The 19256-nt window shown below is 40.1% G+C and overlaps 1 protein-coding gene across 5 annotated transcripts in view; it reads right to left on the bottom strand.

The window, feature by feature from the left end:
* The window catches only part of MAST4 (microtubule associated serine/threonine kinase family member 4), an 808011-nt gene that overhangs the window by 12300 nt on the left and 776455 nt on the right, over positions 1-19256 (bottom strand). For 4 of the 5 annotated variants that reach the window (XM_043988945.1, XM_043988953.1, XM_043988971.1 and 1 more), the window contains 5 exons: positions 18464-18591; positions 17850-18085; positions 9278-9478; positions 5652-5881; positions 5079-5201 (listed from right to left, as the gene is read on the bottom strand). In XM_043988945.1, the coding sequence (XP_043844880.1) occupies positions 5079-5201; positions 5652-5881; positions 9278-9478; positions 17850-18085; positions 18464-18591 (918 nt within the window). The remainder of the gene's footprint in view (positions 1-5078; positions 5202-5651; positions 5882-9277; positions 9479-17849; positions 18086-18463; positions 18592-19256) is intronic. The other variant, XM_043988979.1, reaches the window with a different exon arrangement.

Below are 19256 nucleotides of genomic sequence, written 5' to 3'. Positions count from 1 at the left end.
AAACACAGCCAAGTCTGTGTCTCCTTCTTTAGTGCATAGTATGATGAGTATGAAAAGATGAGACAGTCAATCAAGTGTAAGGGAAAGATCCCAAGTAAACCTTGGTTCCTTGCCTATGAATTACGGCTCCTATTACAGCATCTATTCTGAAGATTGATCACTGTTGGAATCTATTTAGATTCCATCTATTGTGTCTCAAGTCCCATAGTTTAGCCACCTAATGATTAAATGTGCCTCTTCCCAAAAGTGTTGACACATGAACATATAATTCAGGGCAAATGGGACCAAATATTACTTCATGCAGTAACAAGGACATTACTGACCCTACTACACTAGCTTTTGCTTTGGTTCCATCCATTTCAACACCTTGCTTTTTTTTTCCCTCTTAATAGAATTTTATTTTCCAAAATATATGTAAAAACAAATTTTAATATCGATTTTTAAAAACTTTGTGTTCCAACTTCTCTTCCTCCCTCCATTCCTACCCCCCACCCACAAGAACTCAAGAAATTCAGAATAAGTTATATATGAGTAATCATGGAAAACATTCCCACATTAGCTAGGTTGTGAGAGAAAACAGTCAATACCTTAGACATTAATAAAACTACCACTTTCTTTCCATTCAAATTCTTCATGGAATATAATTTTATTAAGACCTTTTCAGGCAACTCAAAGAAAAATTTACTTAAATCAAGAACAACAACAACAACAACAACAAAGCCTATACTGGTGTAGTTGTTGCATGCTATTGTTTGAATAAGAGTACATTGCTTAACTTCAATGACAACTTCACAAGGTAGGGGACCTTGGCAAAGAACAGCAATAAGAACACACATTGAGGGACCCCCTTTAAGTTACTAATTTTTGTAAATTCAAATTTTTTCCAGGATTTGTGTAAGCCTTCTTGTGATTTATGAAGTATCCCCTCATGCATAAGCTTGTGGAGGCTGGTCAATGCAGCCCTATGCCTTCACCTCCCTACCACGCTTAGGAAACTTTAGGGCTCCGGAGAGAATTATGCAGCCTGACATCTAGTAGATCATCTCATCTACTGCAAATGTCTGAACCAAGATTATTTATGAATTGCTTGTAGGTGATGGCTCGTGATTCATGGTATTGCAGATTTAGGGGTGGAAAGGACCCTCTATGTCATCTAGTCCTATTTTCTCATTTTACAAATGGGGAAAAAAAACCTCAGGAAAGGTAAGCTACTCCCTAGAAGGGGGGGAATTCAAATCTATATTCTGCCCTCTTTTGACAGTTGGCTTTCTGAAAAACTCTCATGGTATTTATAAAAAAACACATGTATTATATATGGCCAAATATAAAAATATCAAAAATTAGTCTAGCAGTCCATTAACTTTTTAATCAATTCAGTTTCCTATTAAATTATCTGGATGATTCGCATGGAACAGAGAGAAATTATTGACTTTCTGGACTGTTCGAATAATTAATAAGAGTTCAGACACCTAATTTTTCAACCTAATTCTGCAACTGGCTTGTCACATGTGTGCTTGGGTGACTTAGTGGCTGGCTATGTGTTTAATGTAATATGAGCCAGATGCATTCATTACTAGTCTGGGAGGTGTAGATATCACTATGGTTGTTGAAGTACCAGAGAAAGGAATGAAGCCTATGGGATGAAGCCCAATTTCTCTTTTTCTCTGGTCTGGTATCCAAGGCTCTCCACAATCTGGCCCTGAGCTTTATAAACTTTTACTGCTTTAGCCAAGTTGGGAGCTACTCACTGTACCTAAATACATATTATATTTTTCCACTTTTCTGTGGTCCCTCTACCTGTTCCCAAAGAATGAAATTCCCAGAACATATGGCAAGGGTATTTCTGAGACAATTTGAATCGCAGGCTTGGAATTAAAATTAATACCACAGGATAAGAGAAAGATAGTGGAATGGAAAGAGCCCTGGATGTGGAATTGAAAAGCTGCATTCAATTCAACAACAACAACAAAAATAAATAAAGTACCTACTTTGTAAAAGCCCTACTATGTACAAGAGAGGTCAGGTTGTGTGGTGGAGAGAGAACCTGAGCTCGTCTGGCTCTGACATATATTGATTGTGTGACCCTGAGAAAAATCAGTGCCACCCTTCCCAGGATAATCTAATCACTTCTAGTATCATTATCATACTACCAAATTAGCCTTGAATACTCAGAAACCTGTCTACCCCCTTCAGCCTCCTATGCCTTTAAAAACAAAAAACAAGGGCAGAGCCAGGAGGACCTGAGTTCGAACCTGGCCTCAGACACTTGATATTTACTAGCTGTGTGACCCTGGACAAGTCACTTAACCCCAATTGCCTCACAAACAACAACAACAACAACAACAACAACAACAAAACCAAGGGCAGAAATTAGGCTCTTCTTGGTTTCAACTCAATGAAACAAGATGCCCCTGGGCCAGGAACCCCCTGGTGTCCATCTCACTCTTCTCAAATTCCTTTTGTGTATTCTCTCTCATTAGACTGAACACTCCTTGAGGAAAGCAACTGTCTTTCCTTTTCTTATTTGTATCCCTAGCACTTGGTACAGTGCCTGGCACACACTAGGCACTTGATACATGTTTACTCAATTGAATTGGACAGCTGCTGATCCACATTGGCAGAGTTTCCTTATCTGGAAAATGGATCCCTACATTGATGAAATCTCAGGTCTAGACACACACACAAAAAGGGCATTCTAGGCACTATGCAAGATGCTTCATATGCAGAAACAAAAAGGGTATAGTCCTTCTACCCTCCAAAAGCTTATAGTCTACTAAGGTCCAGGTATATTCTACATGATGACAAGGGACACCTTTCTTGTTTGTTTGTTTTTTTTTTTTTTTGGTTTGTTTGTTTGTTTGTCTTTGGTGAGGCAATTGGGGTTAAGTGACTTGCCCAAGGTCACACAGATAGTAAGTGTTAAGTGTCTGAGTCTGGATTTGAACTCAGGTCCTCCTGACTCCAGGGCCGGTGTTCTATCCACTGTGTCACCTAGCTGCCCCCAAGGGACACCTTTCTTAATGCCTGTGTGCCTAACCCAGCCCCTCTGCACTATTTCTTTCTTTCTTTCTTTTTTTGGCGGGGCAATGAGGGTTAAGTGACTTGCCCAGAGTCACACAGCTAATAAGTGTCAGAGGCCAGATTTGAACTCAGGATTCCTCCTGAATCCAGGGCTGGTGCTTTATCCATTGTGCCACCTAGTTGCCCCTACACTATTTATTTCTTAAGGAGCTTGGGAAAAAATGATCAAAATGATAAACTCTGGACAACTTGGCTATGTTCTTACTTTAAGAACATTAACTGGTCATGGTGTTTTTTGGTTTCAGTGAGTGCTTACATGCATCTATATCGTGCTTGAAGGTTTCCAATTTGTCGTTGTTCTTCAATCTTTGTGACCCCATTTGGGGTTTGCTTGGCAAAGTTCCTGGATGGGTTTGACATTTCTTTCTCCAGCTCATTTGACAGAGGAGGAAACTGAGGCAAACAGGGTGAAGTGAATTGCCCAGGGTCACACAGCTAGTAAGTGTCTGAGGCTAGATTTGAACTCAGGAAGACACCAGTTTCAGCACTCTATCTACTATACCACCTAGCTGTCCATAAAGGTTTGCAAAAGCACTGTACAAATATGATCTTATCTATCCTCACAAAAACACTGAAGTAGGTGCCATCACACTTTACAGATAAGGAAACTGAGGCAGGCAGAGGTTAAGTGACTTAGCTAGGGTCACACAACTACCAAGTCTCTGAGGTCATATTGAACTCAGGTGTCTCTGACTCCAATCCTGGCATGCTGCATCCTACTCCTGGTCCTTTCTCATGTGGATGGAGTGGAGAAGACGGAGGAGATTCTGTAAGATAGTTTGTAAATTTAACATACCATGTACCTGACAGAATGGCACAAAAAAGTAGATACCTCTCTGCTGTTCACTTAGTGACAGTGAAGCCCAAACCATCAATGGTCAATGCTAACCACTAAATAACTGCCTTTGCTCAGGAAATGTCTGTCTCTTAAACATGGAAGTTTCAGCGTGATTACACAGCTCACTGAGAAGATAATTAAACCCCTTGTAGCTTTTTTCATTTCATTACACTGATTCCTCCTCTTGAATTCCTCTTTTATGTACTTGGGGGCTGGATCGTCTACTTGGGTTTCAACAGCGTGTAGTACTCTTCAGCTCCAAGGAAAACAAAACGGCCTCCAACGTGTCTATCAGCAAATTCAATGACATGTGGTGACTTTCTATTTAACTAGTCCAGGGAATAAAGGCTGTCCTGAGATGCTCTGCCCCAGTCAGGGTTTGGGGAGGAGCTCTGAACTGAGCCACTCTTGCTTCATTTTAAATATCTGATTCTTACTTGGGACTAGAATGGCAAATGAAAGGATTACAGAAGCCATGGAGCTTCATGATTATACAGGGCTGGAAGGGTTACAGATTTTTTTTTCAAATCCTGTGTCACAAAGACAGCTTGTTTAGAGGATAAATAACACTACAGAACTGTCTAGAGTATTCAAAGACCAGGTTTTTCCCATTCCTTTGGACTTGTACTAATGCTTCTAGGAATTTATTATTTTCTAATTCCATTAAAAGAGACTTTAAGATACTCTATTTTTTAATCAGCAATATTTGCAAAAAAAAAAAATCCAAACAAATACTAAACATGTCATTTGGACCAATTCTTTCACTGCTATCAATCTAAAAATGGAATTTGACCTATTTTCTCTTTGGCTACACCTATTTCCATAATCGCTATTACACATTCATTCCCCCACTTCCATGACTTCTAAAGGCAGTTCCACTTACCAGCATACATCTGCTTATCTTATCTCTCAGTTTATCAACACTCTTGGTCTGGATCCACAGGATACTCTACTAAGGAATCCAGAGTGTCACAGGAAAACGTGGCTTTTAGGAAGGGTGTCACTGCAAACTTAACAGTGCCCCCAACTGAAGAGCTGTTATTAATAATGGAGCTCTCTAAGGCAGGAGTGAAGTCACCATAGAGAGGGATAAGTGGGTAGGGAGTGAATGGAAGTGTGATTTGAAACAGGATTTTGGGTCCAACATGGAGATGCATACCTTTAGCAGCAGCTCAATGACCTCAGTGTGTACAAGCCCATGCACGGGCTCTCCATTGATGTGAGTGATCAGATCTCCAGCCTTCAGTCCTGCCTGGTATGCAGGACTCCCTTCTTCCACGTTCTGAAGGCCAAGAGAAAAGTACATGTTTGGTAAGCAAAACCTCCCAGTCCCTAGGAGGGGAATTCTGTGGAGAAGGCTACTTTTTCACAAGAGGGGGTCAAAGACCAGAGAATTCTCACCAATGAAATGAACAATTAGGATTCCAGAGTATCATGGATGAAGCAGGCTCCTTGCCTCCTGAGAGGTAAAGGAGTCAGTGTGCAAATGGAAATATATTTTGGGATGTGGCTGTGTGGAACTTTGTTTTGCTTGCCTTTGCATATTTTCTATAAGAGTTGTTTTTTTTTTTCATTATTTTCAGGGGTGGGGAGGTGAGAGAGAAATAATTTATTTTTGTTGATTATTTTAAAAAGAATTAAACACTGTCCTATTATCCTAATTCTTGCTGCAAAAAGTATATATTCATTTTTTTCAATTCAATGAAAAAATTTTAAATGTCATGGTTCTTACCCAAACTATATGATGAACTGTATAGATGTCACTGTCACCCACGTACACTCGGATGGCCCGGATGGTGAAACCATATTTCTTCCCTGAACTATGGATCACAATAGGCTGATGGGGACTTGCAGAAGCTGCTGAGGAGTCCCGACTGGGGGAAGAATCTCGGGAAGAAGAAGGATCGGAGGACAAGGAATGGGGAGACATAGGACTTCCCAGGGGAGAAACACCAAACATATCTGCAACAAAGAACCACCTGTTAACATCAATCCCAATCACAAAAAATGCAAACAGCCATAATGACAAGGAATCAACTCTGAGAAGAGGTTTGATTGAATGATTGGTACAGTCACCCAGACAAACCCATTTAAATGAAAATGGAAGAAAATAGACAACAAAAACACTGAGAACCAGTACTGATCTAAAAAAAAAAAAGACACTGTCAAATACACCTTATAATTTGGAAGTTACTACTATTCATACTAATTTTTCAAGTAATACCTTCAATTTAAAAGCATATTCCTCCTCCTCCCTTAAATCCTTTGATATAATGCACACAAAAGATGTTTTATTTTGTTTAGGGACTGTTCTGATGAGCTTCAAGCTGCTGGTCTTTTTATTGCTTAATTAAGAGGAAACGGGGACATGTAATCACTTGTTTTGAAGCAAACCTTACACGATGAGCACTAGACAAGCTACCCTAACAGCTGCCAACATTTCAAATTCTGAACTTAGCAAGTTTAATAATGTTAATAGTAGGGGTTTTTTCCCTTCCAAACACATAACAAAGAAAACAACTTAGTGGCAGCTTTAAGTAACGTTTTTTGAGTATCAAAAGACAGTTGTGATTATATAATTTATTAGGAAGCTCAGAAATACTGGTGCCTATATAAAGGAGCAACTCATTGCCATGGCAATAAAATGACTGGTTTTCAAGGTGTTACTCTTGACACCAATAATCTGATTCCACCCAGCTGAAAGAAATGGAAATTCCAAGAAGTGCTTAGTTAATATTCTCTCTCCTCTCTCCCCCTCCCCCTTCCTTCTTTCCTTCCTCCCTCCCTTTCTTCCTCCCTCTCTCCTCCTTTCCTTCCTTCCTTCATTTTTCTCACTCTCTCCTTTCTTCCCTCACTTCTTCTCTCTCCCCCTTCCTTCTTCCCTCTTCCCTTCCTCTCTTTCTTTCTCCCTCCCATATTTTCCATCCATCCTTCCTTCCATCCTTCCTTCCTTCCTTCCTTCCTTCCTTCCTTCCTTCCTTCCTTCCTTCCTTCCTTCCTTCTTTCTTCCCTTCCTCTTTCAAAAAAGAGTTATCTTCCAAGAGGGATAGGGCTGGGGACTGGCTCTTTGATTTTACTTGGGCAGAGAACTCCCAGGTGAGGAAACTGCTTCTCCTAAGGTAGGTTGTCAACTTCCCTGCAATTTATAATCCCAGAGCATTGCCTAGAGCACTGAGAAGTCCAGCGACTTCTCTGGGTCACACAGTCACTCTAATCCAGTTCTCCTTGCCTTCTAGGTCAACAAAACACCTGCCTCTTTGCCCAGTGGCTCTATGTTATTTCTTGGCTCCAATTCATTCATGATTCTCTGGTCTAGCCAGGGCAGTATTTCACAACTGAGTTTATGGTCTTGGGAACATTCAGGAAGGGCACATTTAAGTAGTGCTTTAAGGTTTGCAAAAGGCTTTACATAGATTATCTAATTTCATTTTGTCTGCAGTTTAAGGGCATGACAGGGGCTGAGGGAGGGCAGAGACAGACAGGTAAGACCCTCCTCAAGTATCTGGTAAGAGTGTATATATATATAATTTTGGAACTTGAAATGTTAAAAAAAGAACACATATTTGTATGTATGCATACATATTTATATACTTATAGCTACACGTACATATATACTCAAAAAAACCTTTTTTTTGGGGGGGGGCAATGAGGGTTAAGTGACTTGCCCAGGGTCACACAGCTAGTGTCAAGTGTCTGAGGCTGGATTTGAACTCAGGTCCTCATGAATCCAGGGTCAGTGCTTTATCCACTGCTCCACCTAGCTGCCCACTTCTTTTTCATTATTAAGAAACAATGTGGGGGCAGCTAGGTGGTGCAGTGGATAAAGCACCGACCCTCAGGTCTGGAGGACCTGATTTGAATGTGGCTTCAGACACTTGACACTAGCTGCGTGACCCTAGGCAAGTGACTTAACCCTCATTGCCTCACCAAAAAAAAAAAAAAAGAAGAAGAAGCAATGTGGTATCAGCAAACCAAGTGCTAGACTTGTGTAGAGAAAACTTGGGCTCAAATTCCATTTGACACACTTACTAGGTGTGCAACTACAGGCAAGCCACCTGTGCTCTCTTTGTCTAAGTTTCCTCATCTACAAAATGGAGATGCTAATAATACCTATGCCACCTACCTCACATGACTACAGAGGGGCTCAGATCAGATAATACATACAACACCTTCTGCAAACCTTTAAATGCTGTTTAAATGCCCATTGTCATTGTTATTACTATTTTTTTAAATAAAGGAAATCTAGCCCTCTGCTTATCCTCCTTCCCAAGTCTTTACAGCCCAGGGTGCCATTCATCACCTGGAAACCAAATTCATCCCCTACCCCTCTAGACCAGTGTGATTCAAAGTGTGGGTCACATCAAACCTACGTTTCCCATCAAGCAGTACCACTGGGAAATACCATCTCACTGTGGTTTATAGAAACACACAGGAATATATTTTGCAGCTCTGAGTGGATATTTATGAGAGCAAACCGAACTTACAAATGAGCATGTCAATGAGCTGCGAATAAGGGGCTCAGAAAAGCACACATACCAAGTTTCCCTCTACACTAGTGTGAATATAGAAAATGGAAAATATTCTCATCCTACAGAGCCTGTATTTTTTTCCAGTACAAGCCATCTGCCAAGTTATTCTATTCCCATTTGGCATCTTCTATGTGTCTTCTGCCTGGTAAGTCACAGATGTTACCACCAGTGTCCACTCCACCTCTGGAGGTGGTTACATCAGGGACTTCAGGGCTTATTCACTGATGATAAAATTAGGCTCCTGAAAGACAGCTCCCCAAAAGAAAAGATTGTACAAACACACAAATAAACTGAAGGCAAGTAGGATGAGGCATCACAGATCAACAGATCAAGAAAAGAAAACTTAATTCCAGCACTGCCTGATTCACAGTTATCACTGTGTTTCCCCATGACTGTTTCCTCTATTATTAAGATGAGGAAAATCATCCTTAGCTCCCAGTCAAGGATACTGCCAGGTGTTTTGTGACATGTAAAAATGTGTCTGTGCAAATCTCCACATGTAAACTGCAAGGATTCACAGTGGGGAAGCGGGGGAGGGAAGATTAGGATTACTTTCATGACACATTGGCCTAAAAATGACAGAAATTTAAAAGCTTCATTAAAAGGAAGGATCTTGATTCTTGTTTTGTTTTGTTTTTCCAGCAGATGGAGAAAGGAAGAGACACACAAACATAAGGAAATAAGCCACCGAGTGCTCTGTGGGAATGACAGGGGTCAGGAGACTCCATTCGTGCCAAGAGAAATCTCACATTTTGATCAGCGTTCCAAATGGGGTAAGAAGGCAGCATGCACAAACCACAAGATTTCATGCTAATAGATTTATCTCTACCTCCTGGGATCATGAGGGACAGAGCACTGGCAGAAAGGGACTTTGTGACTTTCCCAGAGATTTTCTTTTTCTCTGTGCTTTCTAATCGCTGACGAGCCATTTGAGAAGCGGGTTCACTGGATGGCTTTGAGGAATTATCTGTACTGTCCACACACTCGCTCCTTCCATTTATCTGATCCAAATGCTCTGAAAAACTTCCAACTGTACAAAGAAGAAGGGATAAACACATTCAGGAAAACCATGGATTGTGCAGGTGGGGAGAGAGAGGGAGAGAGAGAGAAGGGGGAGGGGGGAAAGGACAACAACACCTGGGAAACACCCCATTTTGTTAATGAAGTTTATACAATGTCAGGGGAACATTAAAACACAGGACTGATTTCAGCAAGGTGAAAGAAGAGAGAAGACGACTATGGATGAATCTGTCCCCAACTACAGTGTAATAACCACACCCTACCATAAAGGGGCTTAATCTGTGATTTCATTGTTATTTGGAATCCCCAGGTAAGGGAACTCCTGCCAATGGAGGATGGCATCTTGTCTGTAACTTGCATTCTTAGAGTTACCCAGCACACTGAAAATTGGAATTCCTTGTGCAAAGTCACACAGTCAGCATCTGGGACTACTACACCACCCTGACACTTATCATGGAAAATAATCCCCAATAAATAATTTTCCTTTTTCATTTTTCATTCTATGTTGTCTGTAAGGAAAACTTTTTTTTTCTGTATCAAGATATCTGTATCATCCGTATCATCATTCTGTATTATCACTGATAAGAACCAAACATTTGGATACCCTGAGGGTACCTCAAACTCCACAAATCCAAATGGAATCCACCATTCTCCAGTCCCATCTCCATTCCAGGAAAGTTGCTTTTCCTTCCTGATTCTCCATTTCTGTTGCTGTATCCTCCTGAAACAGGGTAATCTTGAACTCTTCCTTCCCCCCCACACCTCATAACCAATCATCAAATACCATGGATTTGCATTCCACTGTATCTCCACTCACAAAGGAAGCCCTTCTTCCCTCTCACTTGTATTAATAATGTAATTGCCTCCACCTAATTGATCTTGTTGCTAACCTGCCCCCTCCCAATTATATTGAATGCTGCCAAAATAATGTTTCTATTGCATGCTAGGCCACTTCCATGCTCAAAAACCTTCATTGGCTGCCCATTTTCTGTAGGATAAAATATAAATTATAAGAACACCGTTCAAATCTCCTTTTTCCCCACATTAATGGATACCTAATTCCTGTTCCTCTTCTCCCCTTCATAGTTTATAGTCTGGAGAATTCTTTGAAGGACTTCCATCTTTGTGTGTGTGTGTGTGTGTATATATATATATACACACACACACACACACACACACACGCACATATACAAAAATATATACATATACACACACAAAGAAAGACAAGGATATAATATAGTTGCAGTTTTTTCCTTCTATTAAATTATAGAAATCTGTAAGAAAAGACCCTCAGAACATGACATATGATGGATTCCTTTATGTTAAATGGCAAATGAATGTATGTCTCTATGACTCGAGTTTTATTTATATATATATGTGTGTGTGTGTATATACACATATACATATATGTTCACATGGACATATGTGTGTATGCATATATGTCCCTCACTCTAGAGTCTCTCTAGAAAAACAGAAAGGAAAAAGGTCATTTTTCTTTCATTTATTAACTCTAACAAAGAGAAATATTCAACACATTCAGTCACCTTCAGGACTACATTCACCTACCAAGGAGAATAAAGCTATTGTGACAAGTCCTATTCCCTTTTGAAGTTACTCAGGCTATGGGAAGACAACATCACTACCTATGTGAAATTTTACTTAATCATGACACTGTCTTATTTTTGAACTGATGATTTCAGGCTTCACTCATTCATCCCTTGTTGTAGCAGAAGCTTAGGGGAAGGGTGACTCTTAACCATCCACCTTCCACTTTCAGTGTAGGATATGACAATGCCATGCTGGAGGGGGCAGAATGGATGGAAGCCTACAGAAGACAAGGTCATTTAATAGATACTTGATTAGAGAAAAGGCACGTTGTCTAGCAGAAGTGACAAGTCTCCCTAATTTCCTGAAGGGCAGAGCATCTACACCATGTGACAATACCCCTCACCTTTTCACTCACAAATTATTATGCCTGACTGGTCTTTTCCTAATCATTGACACCACTTCCTCTCCTCCACAGGAGGAGTATTCATAATCTTATTTAAACTTCCACTGGCCACTATACAAAACTCCTTTGTTGTTATCACCTTGAGGATACCCAGTCCCTGCAAGTACTTAAATCTCATTAAAAGCACCCAGGCAGAATAAAAGTGAGGGGCAAGTACTTTTAAAATTGCTTAGCAGTTGAAAAGAAAACTTCACTAAGAATTACTGATAATAATCTAGAGCTACAAAGGACATCAGGGGTCATCTGGCAAGATCCCTGCCTTTGATATAGGACCACAGTTCTAGAGTTATAAGAGGTCTCATAGGCCATCTAGTCCAACCCCCTCATCTTACCAATGAGGAAACTGAGACCCAGTGAGGTTAAGTGATTTGTCTAAGGTCACATGTAAAGTAAGAGTCAGAGTTGGGATTTGAACCCAAGTACTCTGATCCTATAACCAGTGCTCTCTTTCCACTGTAGTACATCACAGTGATACCTCTGTGTCATTAAAACAAAACAAAAACAAAACAAACAAAAAACCCAAACCCTCGGCCTCGCCAGGGCTTGTGTTTTCTAAGCTTTATGTTCATATGGGTTGTTAATCTATGGGTCTTCTTCCATGGTGGAGTCTTGCTTACCCACTTATTTTGGTCTGATCTAAGGAATCAGTGGGGGAGGCTGGAGCTGAACTATAATCTGCCCCACAATGAATATGGTGTTTTAAGTTTCATGTATTTTCATTCGATCCAATTTAATTAAAGGGCCAGAAAAACAATATAACTTTATGGTACATAACCCTTTTTATGGTTTGCAAATAACGAAATCAAACTATACTGCACTCTGTAACTTGTTCAATCTTTATCTATTTATATATAATGTATACAGTAGTCACTAACATTCCTGTAGCATTTTAAAGCTTTCAAAGTACTTTACACATCTCTTGATCTTTATAACACATCTGTGAGGTAGATGCTATTACCTCCATTTTATTTTGTTGTATTTTTTTACAGCAGATTTAGTTTATTAATTTTTTAAATTAAATTTTATTAAGGAAACAGATGGAAAGAGGCTAATGGCTTTGCTCAGGGTCTCATAGCCTACATGTCAGAAACCTAAGCTGGACGCAGAGCTTCCTGATGATGAGGCTCATAGTACAATGAACGCACACAAAGCATCAGAGCCAGTCAGTCACAAGGCCAGGAAGATCTAGGTTCAAGTCCTGACTGACAGGCTGGAGATTCAAACTAAACTGCTTTTTTTTTGGAGGGGGGGGGCAGCAGTGAGGATTAAGTGACTTGCCCAGGGTCACACAGCTTTAGTAAGTGTCAAGTGTCTGAGGTCACATTTGAACTCAGGTCCTCCTGAATCCAGGGCCGGTGCTTTATCCACGGCGCCACCTAGCTGCCCCCACTAAGCCTAATATTTGAAGAGAAAGTGCCAGTCTGCATTGGTAGAAGGGATTCCTTCACCTGGAAGTTACATTTAGAAATAAAAGTATAGAACCAAGCTCTATCTATCTCTATACACACAATACTATATTTGTATATATGCATCTATATATAAACACACATATTTATATTTAATATGTATGCAAAAATTAATTGACTATAAATATTGGTATGGTAAACAACTACTTTGGGGCAGCTAGGTGGCACAGTGGATAGAGTACCAGGCCTGGAGTCAGGAAGACTCATCTCCCTGAATTCAAATCTGGACCACAAACACTTACTAGCTGTGTGACCCTGGGCATGTCACTTTACCCTACTTGCCTCAGTTTCCTCATCTGTAAAATGAGCTGGAGAAGGAAATGGCAAAGCATTCCAGTATTTTTGCTATGAAAACTTCAAATGGGGTCACAAAGAGTCAAACACAAGTGAAATGACTGAATAGCAAACAACAGCTTTACAAACACAATTTCTCATTGTATATTAATTTAAGGATTTTTTCCTAGTGATACTATATCTTAATCAACAGAACAATGTACACAAGAGTAGAAAATCCTAATGTAATTGAATTTTTATAACAGATTAGATTAGATTACAGAAATCAGTAAGAAGAATCCCTCAAAAAAACAAATATAATGGATTCCTTTACATTTTTAATTGGCTAGTGGATTTTGGCAAATCTGTGATAATGTATTTTCATTTTACAAGAATATATTCAGATTCAAAATCAATTGAGCATTAGAAAAAAAGAATAAATATGCTCTGTATGTAGTTGAGTAGTTGGACATTAGAGTTTGTGTGTGACTATCTCTGTCTCTCCCTCCCCTTCTCTAGTTCTCTCTCTCTCTCTGTCTCTCTCCCCCCTCCCTCCCTCCTCTTTTTCTCTCTGTCTCTCTCTCTTCTCTCCCAACAGCACTTCCTGCCTCTACTTTGCCCACTTAATTTATATAAGTATTGGGTAGGAGTTGACTTTCTTGGCTACTCATAGTAGGTAATATCACCTTAATGTTCTCTAAATGTCAATACAGTGTGTGTGTGTGTGTGTGTGTGTGTGTGTGTGTGTATGCAAACATGCATGAGATGGTTGAGCCATATAAAAATCAAGGAATTTAATTTTATGACAGTCACGGTCGTCTGATTCCCTAATTATCCTTGGCAATGACTAGCTGAGCTCATCTCCATTCTGGGCAGTCCTTCAGGTCTTTGATTATTTTTAGTGTGGGTATGGGGGAGAGAAAGAGAAGGGCTATGGGAAGGAAGGTAGTTTTAATCTATTAATCTAAATGCATGGCAAGACTTGGAATAGACATTTTCAAAATTATGGAAGTGATCAATCAAACTCTGAGGCTCTCTTCCCCTCCTCCCCACTCCTACAACTCAGTGGGACCTGACAGGGGAGAGACAATAAGCAACTTAGCCATTAACAATCAATTACAAACAAATGTAAATATACAGTGTAAAATAAAGTAAAAATGAAAGTAAAGATTTCTGTGAATGATTTGAGAAGAGGCTTAGTAATAAGGCCAGAAAGTTAGAATTTACAATCATTTAAAAAGCTTTCTAAATCTACATGGGCACCGCCCCTCCCTCCTTACATTTCTTTCTTTTTTTTTCTCTTTTCTTTTCCCCCTTTTTTGGCGGGGTACGAGGGGCCATCAGGATTAAGTGACTTGCCAAAGTCACAAAACTAATAAGTATCTGTGGCTGGATGAGAACACAGGTCCAACAGACTCCTGGGCTGGTCCCCTCTGCCCCCACCCCTTACATTCTAAGTTGTTACATGATTGGTTAGAAATTTCAACTTGAAGTGTTTGATGATGTCCAACAAGAAAAAGTGAAGAAGAGATATGAAGAAGATGGAGTCACAGGGTCATAGGTTTAGAAGTAGGGGTCTTAAATTCTATCCCATTCAGATCCCTTATTTTACAGATTAATTAGCTGAAGTCCTAGAGGTTAAGTTACTTCTACGAAGTCACATAGGTAGTAAGCAGAAGGGGCAGAATTTGAAGCCAAGTCCTTTTACTCCAGAGTCAGTTCTCTTTCCATCTTTCCATACTGGATAATTCTAGGTTCTTGGAAGTATGGGTCATCAAATTCCCAGTCACCTATACATAGAACTGGCCAATTAGACTACTTCATTAAAATAATCAGTCCAGGTATTCTTTTGTTTCTTCAACAGATTTGTTCAATAAAAGCACAAGCTTCCTGAGGTGAGGGCATGACTGATTTCATTTTTGGCTTTGCCTCCTCAGCCCTTCACATGTCTAGCACATGGTAAGGACTTGTTAAGTGTCTGAGGAATTGCATTCAATGAATATTATATATGAATCAGGCAACTTTAAATCCAAATTTTAAGACATAGGACAGCTACAAAGCTTTGTTTTTAAAGAGGACCAATGATACCATGGGGGTGATGTTTTGACTAGCCCACGAATTATTTACCTGAGGCAGAGTTGCAAAAGTCATCAGTCTCGGGGGCAGCTAGGTGGTACAATGGATAAGGCACCGGCCCTGGAGTCAGGAGTACCTGAGTTCAAATCCGGCCTCAGACACTTAACACTTACTAGCTGTGTGACCCTGGGCAAGTCACTTGGCCCCAGTTGCCTCACCAAAAAAAACAAACAAACAAAAAAAACAAAACGTCATCAGTCTCACTCTCTTCAAATATTTATGGAAGAGAGATTAGATTTGTTCTACTTGGCCCCAGAAAGCAGGGGAGGGACTAGGAACAATGGATAGAAGTTACTGTCAGGGAAGGGGCCATGAGGCAGATTTTGGGTTTCATATAAGGAAATGAGTAGTAGGCCCAGGGATAGGACTTATGAGATTGGTATAGGGATGTCCTGGTGAAGGAATGCCATCTACCAATGCAGGCTGGCACTTTCTCTCTCATTTATAGCTGACTTTGAGAATTGCCTGGGGACAGAGAGGTTACTAGCTCAGGGTCACATAACCAGTATGTGTCCGAGACTTAAACCCAGGTCTTCCCAGCTTCCAGGCCAGTCTCTATTCACTATGCCATACTGTTTCTCTTAATCATCAGACAGGTCAGTGATTTGTGAGGTCATCAATGTTGTAGGTACTCCCTCCTCTATAACTTTAAGAGATGGCATTCAAGAGTTTCTGTGGCTGAAAATTTAACCACCTTGCCTCTAAGTTGATGATACACTTCTTTGAATTTTGGCTAGGCTGTTCCTCAAATGAAGGATTTACTTACAGTCACTCGACCCACACTCGAGGTCTCTCCAAGTCTGTTAAGAACTTCCAGATCTTGTATTCTGCTGAGAACCCCATGTGATGGCAATAACAACCAGAGCTATCCACGAAGGCAATTCCCTGACTCTGGAAATCTCCAAAGTAGATGCTAGATGCCTATTTTGGGGATAACTTAGAGGGCCTTCATGTTGTAAACGGTAGGGGATGGTTTGTACTAGATGACCTCTGATAACCTTTTCAATTCTAAGAGACTATGATCTCATGGAAAGCAATAAGGCCTCTGCCAGGATCTTTTATTTTATGAACAGAGTCAAGGATGTCCTGTGGGTTCTAGCATCATCTACAGGACCCTAAACTGGAAAGAAAGACTTTCTAATGAATGAGTTACTATTTTAGGTACCGAGTACCTTGTTACTGGAAGCATCTAAGCAAAGGCTGAATTGGAAATCTGTCATAGTGATTGTGGAAGGGATTTTAACAATAGGTGGAAGGTTGGACCAAAAGACCTTTAAATCACCTTTTCTAAGCTCCTATCCAAGCTTAGCTTCAATGGTACCTCTTACATCAGACCTTTCTGGATTGTGCCCACCCATCCCCTTCCCCTGCCAGTTATCAGGACTCCATCTTTCTAAATTATTGTGTCTCTATCTTGTACATGTTGACGACCTCTTCCCCTGGAATATAAGCTCCTAAGGGGCAAGGATTGTTTTGTTTCTGTATCTTTAGCCATTAGCACAGAACCTTGCACACAGTAGGTGCTCCATAAATACTGGTTGAATTTAATTAAATGGATCTTATGAGTCTATGAGCAAATTTGCAGTCAAATTCCATTTGAACAATCAATCATGCACTCCATCAGGGTTGAATTCAATAGTTTGAAAAAAATTAACATTTAATATTCATCTTTCATTAAAATTAACGTTACCATAATTGCACCTATATCTGATTGCTTACCACCTCAGGGAGGGAGGAAGGAGGGATAAAATTTGGAACTCAAAACTTTAAACAAAAATGTTTATTATTATTTAAAAAGAAACTCATGTCACCTATGAAAATGAAAGCCATGCCTTAAGATTAAGGTAACTGTGTATGTATGTATGTATGTATGTATGTATGTATGTATGTATATATGTATGTATGTATGCCAAAGACAACAGTAGTGATGAAGATGATTAGGTAGAATTTGAGTGACACAGAGCTATCTGCTGTTAGGGGGTCCTTAATGAAACCTGGTAACTGTAAGGGCTAAAATTCTAGCTATATTGTCTAAAATATCTAATGAGTGGTCGCCAATAAATTATAAGCTTTAGCAAGAGTTTTAGACTTTTAAGCATTTATTAAGGAGAATAAGAATTTGGTAAAGAGAGAGAGAAAGGCCTAGATTCATCTATCTATTAAAGGGAGAGAGCATTCCTAGCTCCCTTCTCTACCAGAATCCTCAGGAAAGAGAGCGACCCAGCACGCCAGCCTCCCCCTTCCTCCTCCCACAAGCCAATGTCACTTCCTGACTTCAAAGAAAGCCACATGGTCCTGCCCTCAGAGGCCCTCTCCTCATGTTGGAGCTTTCCTACAGTAAGTCTCCAGCAGGTGGCGTCATTCCAATAGTTACATAACTGAGGTAATAATGCCTTGTCCAAGGCTGGCCCTGGATATCCCCAGGGCAAAGAAACCACTTCCTAACCAACCAGATGGTGTTGAATTGGCAGAAACCTCAAAGCCAAACTCCTTACCAGAGAGTGTGGAGCTGCTAATGGTGCTTGCAGGCGTGGTGACCTCAGGTTCATCTTGGGCAGATTCTTCAGATGGAAGTGCTGGCTTCTCAGGCTCCTCCCTAGATTCTCTAGGGCACGCAACTGGCTCACTTTGTTCTCCCTCAGTTGAAATAGCCAGTTTGGGAAGCAAGCCTGAGCTGAGTCTGTGTCTATTACTCTCAGTATCAGAAGAGTTCGATGTGGATAACTGTTGCCTTAAATTACAAAAAAAAAAAGGAAAGAGAGAGTGAGAAAGAAAGAAAGAGAAAAAGGAGAGCAAGAAAAAGAAGAGAGTGGGAGGGAAGGGAGAGAAAAAACCAGAAAGAGAGAGTGAGAAAGAAAGAAAGAGAAAAAGGAGAGCAAGAAAAAGAAGAGAGTGGGAGGGAAGGGAGAGAAAAAACCAGAAAGAGAGAGTGAGAAAGAAAGAAAAGAAGGAAGGTGGGAAAACCTGCTAAAATATTGATTTTTTAAGAGATCAGATGAAAAACAAACAGCTGGAGAATATAACCGGACTTGGAGGAGGTATTGGATAGGATAGCCAGGTCTTGTGGCCAGCAATTTTGTAACTTTTTAAAACAGACATTTCTACCTACATTTCAGAATACTCTGAACTCCAACTCAATGTCTCCACAGATGGTAGAGCTGTACTCTTTGTTTTATCTCCTGAATCTTCTTTCTCTTCTCCAGGATTCCGAGTTATTCGGTCTATGCTGCTAAAAACCTAAGAGAGAAAAGTCCTTAATCATTAACAAATTCTTTGTGTTATAATGTCAGGATTTGTCTTTTTTATTTTTTATGAGGCACTATGACTGAAGTCTGAATTCAAGGAATCTATGTTAAGAAAGCAGTGTCTGAATGCTTCTCCTTTCTGCTGAGGTGTGGAGTCAATGAATAACCTTTTTTTTGTTGTTGTTATGAATTCATCAACTCTTCTCATCATTTCCCTGTATGAACTTTGTGTCTGCAAACAAAATCCATAGATGCTTTGGGGTTTCTAGGTCAGAGGATCAATGCACATCTTAGATTACTTCTTAACCATAAAGTCAATCAAAAAAAATATCAGAGAGAGAGATTTAATGGCCACCAGTCAGGGGTGGGAAACAGAAAAATGAACTGGCATTGACTGTAAAGAAAAGAATAAATTACTTGCTTCAAAGATTTAGGAAAAAAGACAGCACGTATTTTGGTCATAAAAAAATCAGTGGTTTTTGTTTAGCTTACAAATCACACATACAGACTGTCAACTTTGCTCACTGTGGCACTGGGGTCCCTGCAGAGATAAAGCTTGTCATCATGAGAGATCTCAGACTGCCTTTAGAGAGCCATCACCCTCCCATAAGGATGAGCAAATGTCACAAAAGAGAAGATTAAGCAAGCTGAATCAAC

Source organism: Dromiciops gliroides, chromosome 1, assembly GCF_019393635.1.
Source record: "Dromiciops gliroides isolate mDroGli1 chromosome 1, mDroGli1.pri, whole genome shotgun sequence".
Classification (NCBI taxonomy): Eukaryota; Metazoa; Chordata; class Mammalia; order Microbiotheria; family Microbiotheriidae; genus Dromiciops; species Dromiciops gliroides.
The sequence above is the reverse complement of the archived record's forward strand: the minus strand, read 5'-3'. Positions and strand labels throughout refer to the sequence as shown.